This window comes from Lemur catta, chromosome 1 (assembly GCF_020740605.2).
Source record: "Lemur catta isolate mLemCat1 chromosome 1, mLemCat1.pri, whole genome shotgun sequence".
Classification (NCBI taxonomy): Eukaryota; Metazoa; Chordata; class Mammalia; order Primates; family Lemuridae; genus Lemur; species Lemur catta.
The window spans coordinates 67123143-67135732 of record NC_059128.1 but is presented as its reverse complement, the minus strand read 5'-3'; the positions used below and the strand labels follow the sequence as shown (position 1 = coordinate 67135732).

The 12590-nt window shown below is 41.2% G+C and overlaps 2 protein-coding genes across 6 annotated transcripts in view; both read right to left on the bottom strand.

Annotated features, from left to right (window-relative positions):
* The window catches only part of SUPT16H (SPT16 homolog, facilitates chromatin remodeling subunit), a 34082-nt gene extending 26140 nt beyond the window's left edge, over positions 1-7942 (bottom strand). Inside the window, exon 1 of the mRNA XM_045526639.1 lies at positions 7532-7942. Coding sequence (XP_045382595.1) covers positions 7532-7597 — 66 coding nt within the window. The 5' untranslated portion in view covers positions 7598-7942. The remainder of the gene's footprint in view (positions 1-7531) is intronic.
* Positions 7943-8845: 903 nt separating this feature from the next.
* The window catches only part of CHD8 (chromodomain helicase DNA binding protein 8), a 60608-nt gene continuing 56863 nt past the window's right edge, over positions 8846-12590 (bottom strand). For all 5 annotated transcript variants that reach the window (XM_045526592.1, XM_045526610.1, XM_045526601.1 and 2 more), the window contains exon 38: positions 8846-9831. In XM_045526592.1, coding sequence (XP_045382548.1) covers positions 9265-9831 — 567 coding nt within the window. In that variant the 3' untranslated portion in view covers positions 8846-9264. The remainder of the gene's footprint in view (positions 9832-12590) is intronic.

The following is a 12590-nucleotide window of genomic DNA, read 5'->3' as shown; positions in this document are numbered from 1 at the left end:
GGGAAACAGTTCGCCTACTAGGTAAGGGCTCACTCTGAAGCCAGAGTGCCTTGGCTCCACCACTTTTTGTAACATAACCTCTCTGTGCTCCAGTCTTCTCTGTCTTCTTATCTGTAATTGTTACTGTGAGAATTAAGAGCTGGCTGGGTGCAGTGGCTCATGCCTGAAATCCCAGCACTTTGGGAGGCTAAGGTGAAAGGATCGCCTGTGCCCAGGAGTTTCAGACCAGCCTGGGCAACACAGTGAGACCCTGTTTTTAAGAAAAACAAAAGCAAGTAAACCGGCGTGGTGACACACACCTATAGTCCTAGCTACTTGGGAGGCTGAGGCAACATTGCTTGAGCCAAGAAGTTCGAGGCTTCAGTGAGCTATGATTGCACCACTGCATTTCAGACTGGGCAACAGAGTAAGACCCCATCTCTAGAAAAACAAATAAATAAATAAAAATAAAATAACATTAAAAAAAAAGAAAGTAGTAATGGGGGCCAGGTGTGATGGCTCATGCCTGTAATTCCAGCACTCTGGTAGGCTAAGGCAGGAGGATCGCTTGAGACCAGGAGTTCAAGACCAGCCTGGGCAACACAGTGAGACCCCTGTCTCTATAAAAAAAATAAAAATAAAATTACTGAAACAAGACGAGGGAAACATGGGGGTGTCATTATTTTAAAAAAAAAAAAAAAAAAAGAGTAATATGGGCCAAGCGTAGTGGCTCACACCTGCAATCCCAGCACTTTGGGAGGTCAAGACAGGACTGCTTGAAGCCAGGAGTTCAAGGCTGTAGCGAGCTATGACCATGCCACTGCACTCCAGCCTAGGCAAAAGACAAGACCCCATCCCATAAATAAATAAATACATACATACGTACATAAATAAATAAGAGTTAATGTGTATAAAGTGCTTAGGATAGTGCCTAGCTAATAATAACTACTACATATTTGTCATCATTATTCAAGACTGAAATGGCTATTTATTAAACAATTTACTATACATCATATCACTACTGTTACTGACATCAAAGATTAGCTGTTGCTTATATAATGAATACAGAATATGTACAGGATAATAAGCTTTCAGAAAGTACATAACCCAAAGATGATTTTAGGTAGAACCCAGAAGTGGCTTTAAATATTCAATTACAGAATTAAAAAGTCACATAGTTTTCAATTCTCTTTTAATCCTCTTGATTACATAAAGAAAATATGTTTGGTGCTAGTCCTTAACACCCACTACAATTTAATAACAGTTGTGCTTACATTACCTTTATTTTTAAGAGTTACTTTAAATTTTTGACAAGTGGCACAATTCTCAATTTATAGTGATGCAAAGTATCATTTCTGAATGTATTTAGGTTTAAAGAGTTCAACAGTTTTTTTGGAAAATGAAAAGAGAACAGAGAGTGGTAAATTAGTAAGCAGAGCTGGAGGAGTTATACTCTAAGTGACTGACAAGCACTCTCACTGGGAAGACACTGATGAAAAGTGTAGTCATCCCTTGGTATCCATAGGGGATTGGTTCCAGGACCCCCACAGAATCCAAAATCTGCGGATGCTCAAGTCCCTTATATAAAATGGTGCAGTATTTGCATATAACCTATGCACATCCTCTCATACACTTTAAATCATCTCTAGGTTACTTACAATACCTAATACAATGTAAAAGCCATGTAAACAGTTGTTAGACTGTATTTTTTATTGTTGTATTGTTTCTTTTAGTGTTGTTTTTTGATTTTTGAACATGGTTGGTTGAACCCGTGGATGCAGAAGCCTCATATGAGAGCCTACTGTACAAACCTCATAGAGCCCACCATGGGCTCAAAACTCAGGAGGCAAAGCACTAAGTATTAGAAAAGGGAATAGGTGTGTATGTATGTGGATACATTCAGGGCTGAAAACATAAGTCTGGTCAGTGAGACCAAGAGACAGCTCCCTAGTTCTCAGAAACCCCGAGATAAGACCTAACCCCTCTGCAAAAGATTTTAACCTTCTTTAAAAAACCTTTTTTGGAGAACTGGGCTCAGGAAGGCTTCTGGCTCAGATACCAGGCTCAGCAAAAGACAAATGTTAAATATTGAGGAATTAAATGAAAGTACATTCTGAATGACAACTGGAAATGAATGCCCCAAAGATAAGAATTAGAGGATTTTCTTTGAACATCCTGATTGAATTCAAAGAAAACATGTTTAGATACTGACATTTGGGGGTCTCTCATGGAATGAGCAAGCCCATTCACTCTGCAGTAAAGCCCACCAGTTGAGAGGTCCCACTCATGCAGAGATTCCAGTCAGTCCTCATTTTGATTTTTGAGAAGTCTCCAGTATGTAAGAGAGAAACCAAACCAACCCTAAGAGTCGATGCAGAGGATGGAGAAAAAAAATTTAAATAAAAACACCTCCCATAAGAGAAATAAATATACTATATCTATGATACAAGAGAATAAAAACTCTAATAAATAAAAAATAATAGCTGAAATAAAATAAAATTCAATAAAAGATGAGAAAATAAAGTTAAGAAACAGTCCCTGAAAATAGAAGACAAAGCGGTGAGAAATAAAAGATAAACAACAAACAGATTTAACTCAAGAGGTTGACACCATACTGAATAGGAATTTCAGAAACAAAAGAGATCAATGAGGAAATGGAAGGAAGAAAATGATCAAAGAATATAACATCCCAGCCCTGAAGAATATGAGTCTGAGATTAAGAGTCCCCCAGTTCCCAACTCAATGCAAAGAGGGGGGAAAAAGAAAAAAGTCATACCAAGGCATATTGCTGTGAAATTTCAAAACACAAGGGATAGGCCGGGTGTATTGGCTCACGCCTGTAATCCTGGCACTCTGGGAGGCCCAGGGAGGCGGATTGTTTGAGCTCAGGAGTTCCAGACCAGCCTGAGCAAGAGTGAGATCCTGTCTCTACTAAAAAAATAGCAAGAAATTAGCTAGACAACTAAAAATATATATATATAAAAAAAAAATTAGCTGGGCATGGTGGCACATGCCTGTAGTCTCAGCTACTCGGGAGGCTAAGGCAGAAGGATTGTTTGAGCCCAGGAGTTTGAGGTTACTGTGAGCTATGATGACACCACTGCACTCTAGCCCAGGCAACAGAATGAGACTCTGTCTCAAAAAAACAAAAACAAACACAAAAAAACACAAGGGATGATTCTATAAGTGTCAGAGAGAAGAGACTATATATGTACACTGGAAATAGAATCGTATTAGCCTTCTCGGAAGTAACACTGAAAGCTTGAAGAATAATAAACAATGGCTTCAAAATTGTGAGCTGAAAATGATTTTCAACCCAGAATTTTATACCTACTAAACTTTATCATTAACTAAAAGTGAAGATAGGATAATATTTAAGACACACAAAGCCTCAAGAAATTTATATTGTATGCATCCTTTCTTAAGAAGCTCTTAGAGGCCGGGCTTGGTGGCTCACACCTGTAATCTTAGCACTCTGGGAGGCTGAGGACGGAGGATCGCTTGAGGTCAGCAGTTCGAGACTAGCCTGACCAAGAGCGAGACCCTGTCTCTACTAAAAATATAAAGAAATTAGCCGGACAACTAAAAATATATAGAAAAAATTAGCCAGGCCTGGTGGCGCATGGCTGAGGCAGAAGGATTGCTTAAGCCCAAGAGTTTGAGGTTGCTGTGAGCTAGCCTGACGCCACGGCACTCTAGCCCAGGTAACAGCAAGACTCTGTCTCAAAAACAAAAAACAAAAAAAACCTTCCTGAACCAAAGAAAATAGCTGCCTAGTCTCAGATAACAACCCAGAATAAGAAACTAAGCCACCATAAGTATCAGCAAAGAGCCAGAAAGCAGTAATCAAGCGAAGCATTGACATATAGCTTAGTTTTCTTCATTGGCACAAACTTTTTGGGGGGTCATAGCCACCCACTACCCCAATCCTGACAGTTGGCATATATTTGTATGAATGAATGCAGTGGATCATTAATCCTTTTGTTAATTAATCCAGCTGTTATTGCGACATCTTATAGAATTCTTTGGGATAAAAGGCAGCAGAATGAAGTCAAGGTTCACTCATAGCAGGATGTCCTAATGGGTAAATCTCAAATGATTTATAGGTATACCTGAATATTGTACCCCTCAGCCTTCAAAGCAGCTGGAATCCCAAGATGGTGGGTAACCTCTTTTATTTCCCCCAGTGAACAGCATTAATCATATTACTTGGTTAAAAATAATCACAATCACAAAGAGGCTGGGAATCCCTGAAAGGACCCAGTAAGTTTAAGAGGACAGAGAAACCCACAAAACCCACTTCCATGATCCACTTTACTACCACCTGGGATTTTCTAATGCAAATCCTTTCTGCTCTTAGCAGCTCTAACTTAAAAAATAAGAGGCAGGACTGGATTAGATTCAAACCCCCAAGAGTCATAAAACAGTAAAAAATTCTAGTCATTATGGAGGTTTCCTGTTAATTTTTGTTTGAGCCCATTTTCTCATCCCTAAAATGCCACTATTTACTCAGATGTAAAGCTTAATGTTTCAGAAATTTCTACTCAGTTAAAAGTGTGTGATACGGCAATTGTTCTTAGGACCTATGTTCTGAAAATTATAATTAAGAAATATTTCATTGCAAAAGCTTCAATTTTATACCTAAGTCAAACACAACTTTCAGACCAGTAAGGTTAGCTCCTATTCTTATTTTAAAAAAGAAAGAGTTTAGCAGCTTATCAGTTTTCTACAACTCTGTACTTTTATTTGGAGAGGTGGAACTGCTAGGGACAACCACACAGCTCTCAAGAGTTTATTATCAAGAGTATCTACAACGAAAAAGTTGAGTGTCGAGCCCAAACCAGTTATTTTTTTAGTTAGTTAATTTTAGTCATAACAGATTTCTCTGAAGATGGGAGCGACAGCACAAGGCTTGGGATTTTTACTATTAACTTCAAGTTATTTTCTTATTTCAATCCCAGTTTTTTTCCCTCATTTAATGATAGTTTTTATAAAATTGATGCATAATAGACGTCCACAACTTCAGGGTACATGTGATGATTTAATACATTCATATAGTTTGTAAAGATCAAATCAGTGTACTTGGGATATCCACCACCTTAAATATTTGTCTTTTCTTTATGCTAGAACCATTCTAATTCTTCTGTTCTAGCTATTTTGAGATATACAACAAATTATTGTAACTATAGTCATCCTACTATCTAACTCTAGGTCAGTCTTCTCAAACTGTGCATTTGTACCCATTAATCAACTTCTCTTCATCACACACTCCAATCCCAGTTTTCTTATTAAAAGAGAAAAAGGTGTAAAAGAAAAAAAAAAAGGTATGCAATACACCTATATATTCTGCTATCTTTCTGATAAATGTAGGAAGATAAGCAGCCAGATTTATCCAAAAAAAGTATGATCCTTGCTTAAGTTCATCATAATTAAAGTACGGTAACCTGGGACAACTGTGCATATACAAAGAAATTCTACAGGTGGGTTCTGGGAATATTAACAAAAAAGAGTCTTATTCAATAAGATTTTCATAATAATTAGTCACAGATTTTGCTTTTTTATATAGACTTTCATAAAGTCTATATAGATTTATAGATTTTCATACAGACTTGGCTCATAACTTTATACCATCAATGTCTTACCATGATCTAACATCCCCTCAATTGGTGTCATTAAGAGGGCCAACAGGCTGGAGCATGGTGGTTTATGCCTGTAATCTTAGCACTCTGGGAGGCTGAGGGGGGAGGATTGCTTGAGGTCAGGAGTTCAAGATCAGCCTGAGCAAGACCCAGACCCCACTCTACAAAAAATGGAAAAATTAGCCAGGCATGGTGGTGTGAGCCTGCAGGCCTAGCTACTTGGGAGGCTGAGGCAGGAGGATCGCTTGAGCCCAAGAGTGTGAGGCTGCAGGGAGCTATGATTATGCTGCTGCACTTTGTCCCTGGTCTTAAAAAACAAAAACAAAAATAAAGGGCCAACATAAATTTTAATGATTTTTGAGAAAAAAATGGGAAGCTGGGAGTAACTTCACTTTCATGATATAAAGACTGTCATTTGATATTAAGCTTGCCAATCTGTCTTTAGGTCAGTTTTTCCTACACAGACCAGTTTCACACTTTGCATTAACCTATCGTGTAGGGAAAATCAGAGCTATACATTAATTTTAGTTTTCATGAATAGTATAGAGAGAATGAAATAATTTAATGAACTCTGAATCACTAGAACTATGAACAACTTTCCACATTAAAGGCATATCATTTCAGGGTGTATCAGTGGAAGAGTGGGCTTATGATTATTACCAGCACATTAGTTCTTATTGATCATTAGAAAATAATGAGGCTTTAAAAAAGTTTTTCTAACACAGATGATGTTCAAACATAAATAGGTGATAGAGCTGTAAGATCACTTGGTAGAAATTAACCAATAAATTTTTAAAAATAAAATTTATGCTCAGTATTCACCTAGCATAGAATTCTTATTTTTGCTTTTCATAAAATGCAAGAGAGAATCCCTTTTATTTTCAATTATCTAATGCATTCAGCCTCAAAAGATGAAACATGCACAAGCACCTTTAATATGAATGGTAGGGAAATGACCAATTTTAATAGCTTGGTTTTAGTAGAAGATCAATTTGAAAGATAATTTACAATGTTGAAGTGAGAATTGATAATTTTTCTCAAAATGGTTTTCGGGTTTTAAAGTAAGTCTTTATTAGTTATATCTTCCCTCGACGACAGGGTTTAGAGGCCAGGTTTAAACTCAGGCTGCACCACAGAATACAATCAAATGTTTGTTCAATTAATAAATTAGTATCATAAAAATAAGTTTTAACTGTGGACATCTTTAAAAGACTACGAACTGCCACAACTCTTTTTCTGAACAAATGCCCCGAATACTCTTACAAAGAAGGAAAACTAATAAGGTTTTAGGCGTCACATCGGTTTTTTTTTTGCTATTACTAATGTCTGCAGGTTTTCAGCATTACGTCTCTGCTACCCACAGCAGGGCCTCCCAGAACATAAGGCAGTTGCGCGTGAGCAGTATTTCTTTTTTTAACTCCAGCAAAAGCCCCGCAAACGATAAACGGCGAAGAGCCCGATCCACATCCTCCTTTGCCCTTCCATCCTTCCTTTACGAAGATGGTTATAATTCTGGCGGGACCTGGGGCAGAACATTGTGGTTCTGGAGGGGCAGAGAGAGTGCGTGTGAACACCGCAGAAGGGGGCAGCAAGACGTGATCACAGAGTGGGAGGGAAGGACGTTGCCTCTTCCTAGGGCGGGAAGAGCCTGCGAGAGGTGGCTGTTATACATGACCCGGGCTGGCACGCGGGGAAGATGGTGGTGGCCGCAGGGCAGGGCGATTGCGGGGGATTCCCTCTTAGGGGGCGGCGCTCGTGGCCGCCTGCGGTGAATGATTCGGGAGCAACGAAAGGGGCGCGACACTGAACCCGGGAATTCCTGACCGAAAGAGAAAAAAAGGGCGCCGAGAAACAGGGTTATTATGGGATGGCCGAGGGGGGCTCCCTAGGAAAAATTACGGGATCTTCCTCACCCGCCAATTGCTGTACAACCTCTTCACTCGCCGATAATAAGCGTCTTTGTCCAGAGTCACAGCCATAGCCCCTGAGGCCGCTTCTCCTCGGGTTCCGAGAATCACGCAAGGTCCCGGCTCCGCCACCCGCTCTCGGCCCCGGAATCCCGCACTCTCCCAGTGACCCGGAAGTATCGACCTCAAAGATGCCCTTTCCGCTTCCGGGTCCCGACAGCGTTGGATACTTTTTTTTTAAATCCTCTCTCGGATGGCTCGGGGGAGGAGAGAAAAAGAGTGGGGGAATCAACAAAACGTGCAATACAGAAAGAGTCGATTTTCGCGGGGTTTTCTTGTCAACTTCGCCACAGCCGCACGCGAATCAACGTCATCACGTGACGCTCCACCTCCGCCCTTAACTCCCAGCCCAGCCGCGGTTTCCAGGAGCTCTGACTTTTTGCCGAGGCGGCAGCCACAAGCGAAGCAAAGAGGGCGGTAGGCCTGACGTGCCTGCCCCACCCAACGCGAGCTGCCGCGCGCGGGTGTTAAGGCCCCACCCCATCGGCAAAGGAAGGGGAAGCGGAAAGAGCGGGATCTGGCGTGGGGTAGGAGTGGAAAGACTGCAGGGTAAATGGGTATGCGCTCCTCCTAGAAATGGTGGGGAAGCAAAGGTTTCTACGGCTGGAAGGATCCTCGGTGCCAGGACACTGGGTCGAGTGCTCCGCTCAGGCACGGAGCTCAAACTAGGGAAACAGACCCCACCCTCGCGATAAACTACAACCCAACCTATGGGGAAGGACCTAGCAGTAGAAGGGAAAATAAGATGTCCAGGCTTCATCTGAGCGATGGGATGGTAGGAGGAGAGTCGGAGGAAACAAATGGCTTGAGCGGCTCCGCAAACCTTTAGTTCCTTCCCACCCTCTACCTCCCTCCGGCCTAAGTTGTGACAGCATCCTTATAGTCAGCCAGTCCCCTTGCTATTCATGAAAAGTGACACTATTCTATGGCTTCCCCGAAAGCACCAGTGTTTTTGTTAACTTGAAACAAAATGTACATGGTTCTTGACGAAATTCTTCCTCGTCAAAGAACTTGGAGTTTGAATCTGGAACTGTTTGCCCACTCTTATCATTCTCTTGCCTTTAGCAAGCAAGACAGTCTATATTTATATATAACCTTTAGAGAAGTACAGATGACTTGTCTACCCTATCCAAGGTAACGCAGTATGAACAGTGTGGAACTTTAGGAAAAAGGTGTTGAAACTGCCCACCATGAACATCAACTCTTAAAATTAATACTTACATTGCGTTTGAGCACATACAGAACAAGGGAAGAATGGAAAAGGATTAATTTAAATTTATTAATGCCAAGGGGAAGGAAGGTAACAGTTCCTGAACCTCCAGCTGTATCCACAGTTCGGCCAGGAACAGGCTCTGCCAGAGGCTAGGGCCAGCACTACATAGTCTGTGGTTAATGGAGGTGTCTAGAGAGGGGAGAGCACACCAGCTGCTCTAGTCTCCTTTCCTTCCCCAGAAATGAGGAAGTAGTCGTGTATTATATTTTAGGAGTTCCCCTGCCCACCCAATCCTCTCAAAATTGGGAGCAATCAGGTATAAGTTTTCTTTTTTTTTTCCTTTTCACCTCCTTGAGTCCTGGGTTTCCCCACATCTCCCCTGCCCCTCCCACGTTTCCATAGTCCAAGGGCCAGAGTAAATGAAAATACAGCAGCCACCCAAGCAATGGGGGACCAGGCTGGGGCTTCAGTCATCAGCATCTTCACTGGAATCTGAGTTGGCTGGCATCATAGGATCATCAATGAGTGAGAAGTCCCTTTCTGAGCTATCATAGCCCTGAGATAAATCATCATCATCATCTTCATCCTCATCCTCGTCGTCCTCCTCAGGTTGCAGTGGTGGCAACCGCAAGGCAGTACCAGAAGTGGTAGTCGCTGGTGAAGAGGGGTAGCCAGTAGCTCTCAAGCCTGGATGGTGATGGTGGTGATGGTGGGGGTGGGGGTGGTGGTGGTGGTGATGAAGCATGGTGCTGGAGTCTACATGAGGGGATGATGCTGCACCACCCATCACAAACGGCATAAAAGGCAAAGATGCAGAAGTGGCACTACTGTGACCCAAAGACGACACAGATTGTAGGCCACTACTGCTGTGTTGGAAGGTGTTATGCAGAGATAGGGACCCAGTGCCTCCACCCTGCATCAGGGCCATCATCTTAGAAAGGTCTGGTCGCATCCTACGGGCCCGCTTCTTGCTGCTCTCTGGTGCAATAGGCCCTGGCAAAACTCGGTTGAACATAGTTTCAGTGTGGTGACCCTGGAAGGAAGGAACATAGGATAGTAAAAAGAAAGAAGAAAGTGGGGGTGACCCAGAAGCCAACAGAGTCCTAGATTACAAGTGCTTTTTCACTGAAACTATCTTAGAAGAGGCAAAACAAGTATAGTCAGAATAGGCTTGATTGGTGGTAATGAGGAAAAGGAAATGCTGGACTTAGCTGGTTGAAGCATTCTAATGCTGAAGCTAAGGATCAAGGATTTGATACTGATACTCACATGAACCAGTTTAGCTTTATTTCCATGACTATACTGTACCTTTATTCCAGTAAAGCATTTCACAAATGCTTACCTTTGTTAATAAGCAGTCTGAGTCAGATAGTGGATGAATCAGTTAACATACAGGAAAAAATTCACTTAAATGTCTACAAATGGCAGGTAGTTCACGTTATCTTACCATGAGATGTGCATCATATTTATATTGACATTTACAATAATATTCTATATTATCACATCAGAGTAGGATAAATTTAAGACAAAGACTTCCAGATGTCTAGAACACCAAAAAGGACCATGGGTAGCTCCTCACCAAATTTAATAGAATAATTTTGTTCAACATTGATAAAAAAACATATCTGCTGAATGTTAAATGGCTTCTTCTAGATGTTCTGACTACAAGTTCTGATTAAGCTCACTGAAGCTAGAAGCTACTACCTTTAGTGCCTCTGCTTTGATACTGGCCTAAGCACAATAGTGGGTAGTTGGCATTAAACTCATACAATTGGTACTTGTGTCTTGGTACTCTATTTCCCAATCTAAGCCTAACACCTATCATGGGAACATATCTTTTTGACTTGGAAAAACAAACATCTTAATACACTATTTGTATGGACAAATATAACTGTAAGAACACGTAAACTCCTGCAGGTTCCAGTAATAAAGTAGTGCTAGATTCATTGTCAATTCTATATTAAAAATTCTGTACTTGTTATGATTTTCTATGATTCTTCCTTTCTTTAAGAGTTTTGGCTGGGCACAGTGGCTCATGCCTGTAATCCTAGCACTCTGGGAGGCTGAGGCAGGTGGATTGTTTGAGCTCAGGAATTCAAGACCAGCCTGAGCAAGAGGGAGACCCCGTCTCTACTAAAAAAATAGAAAGAAATTATATGGAAAACTAAAATATATATAGAGAAAATTAGCTGGGCATGGTGGTGCATGCCTGTACTCCCAGCTACTTGGGAGGCTGAGGCAAGAGGATTGCTTCAGCCCAGGAGTTTGAGGTTGCTGTGAGCTAGGCTGCTGTCACAGTACTCTACCCGGGCAACAGAGTGAGACTGTGTCTCAAAAACAGAAACGTTTCAACTGACAGTAAGAGAGTAGCAAAAGTACTTGAGGTAAAAATAAGTATAGTGGATAGCTGCTCTGCTCTATGCAGAAATGGCATCAGCCTTTCCCATATCAACCATTCTGCTTATTATACTAAGTCTCATGGAGGCTAAGAGAGAAAATTGAAATATTCTTCCATGGTAACACTTTAACCAATATAAAGTAATAAACCTCATAAATCTATATATATTTATGTGCTTGGAACTTGTTAAATGCAAAAGCTAGATACTGTTCACTTTAAAATTAATTTTGTTATTATAAAAGATACCATGTGGTTACATATACACACACATAAACATAAATATATATGTATGTGTGGGTGTGTATATATATATATATGTAGCCTTCCATATCCACAGGTTCCACATCCATGGATTTAACCATCCACAGGTTGAAAATATTCAAAAACAAAAAACACTAAAGAAAAAACCCAGGCCGGGCGGGGTGGCTCACGCCTGTAATCCTAGCACTCTGGGAGGCCGAGATGGGTGGATCGCTCGAGGTCAGGAGTTCGAGACGAGCCTGAGTGAGACCCCATCTCTACTAAAAATAGAAAGAAATTATCTGGCCAACTAAAAATATATATAGCAAAAAAAATATTAGCCGGGCATGGTGGCACATGCCTGTAGTCCCAGCTACTCGGGAGGCTGAGGCAGTAGGATCGCTTAAGCCCAGGAGTGTGAGGTTGCTGTGAGCTAGGCTGACGCCACGGCACTCACTCTAGCCTGGGCAACAAAGTGAGACTCTGTCTCAAAAAAAAAAAAAAAAAAAAAGAAAAAACCCAATATAATAATGAAAAATAATACAAACGTAAAAATAATATAAAAACTATTTAAAGGCCGGGTGCGGTGGCCAGGCCCAGATCGCTCGAGGTCAGCCTGAGCAAGAACGAGACCCCACCTCTACTAAAAAATAGAACGAAATCATCTGGACAACTAAAAATATATAGAAAAAATTAGCTGGGCATGGTGGCGCATGCCTGTAGTCCCAGCTACTCGGGAGTCTGAGGCAGGAGGATTGCTTAAGCCCAAGAATTTGACGTTGCTGTGAGGTAGGCTGACGCCATGGCACTCTAGCCTGGGCAACAGAGTGAGACTCTGTCTCCAAAAACAAAACAAAACAAAACAAAACATTTACATAGCATTTACATTGTATTAGGTATTATAAGTAATCTAGAGATGATTTAAAGTATATGGGAGGATATGTGTAGATTACATGCAAATACAACACCATTTTATGTCAGGGGCTTGACCATCCATGGACTTTGGTATCTGGGGGGGTCCTGGAACCGACACCCTGTGTATCCTGAGGGATGACTATGTATGTATAAAGATTTACATAAAAGATAAAGTAGGGAATGATTAGATAAAACTGGTATACAAAAGTGCTAATCCATTTTAAATGACTATGAAACCA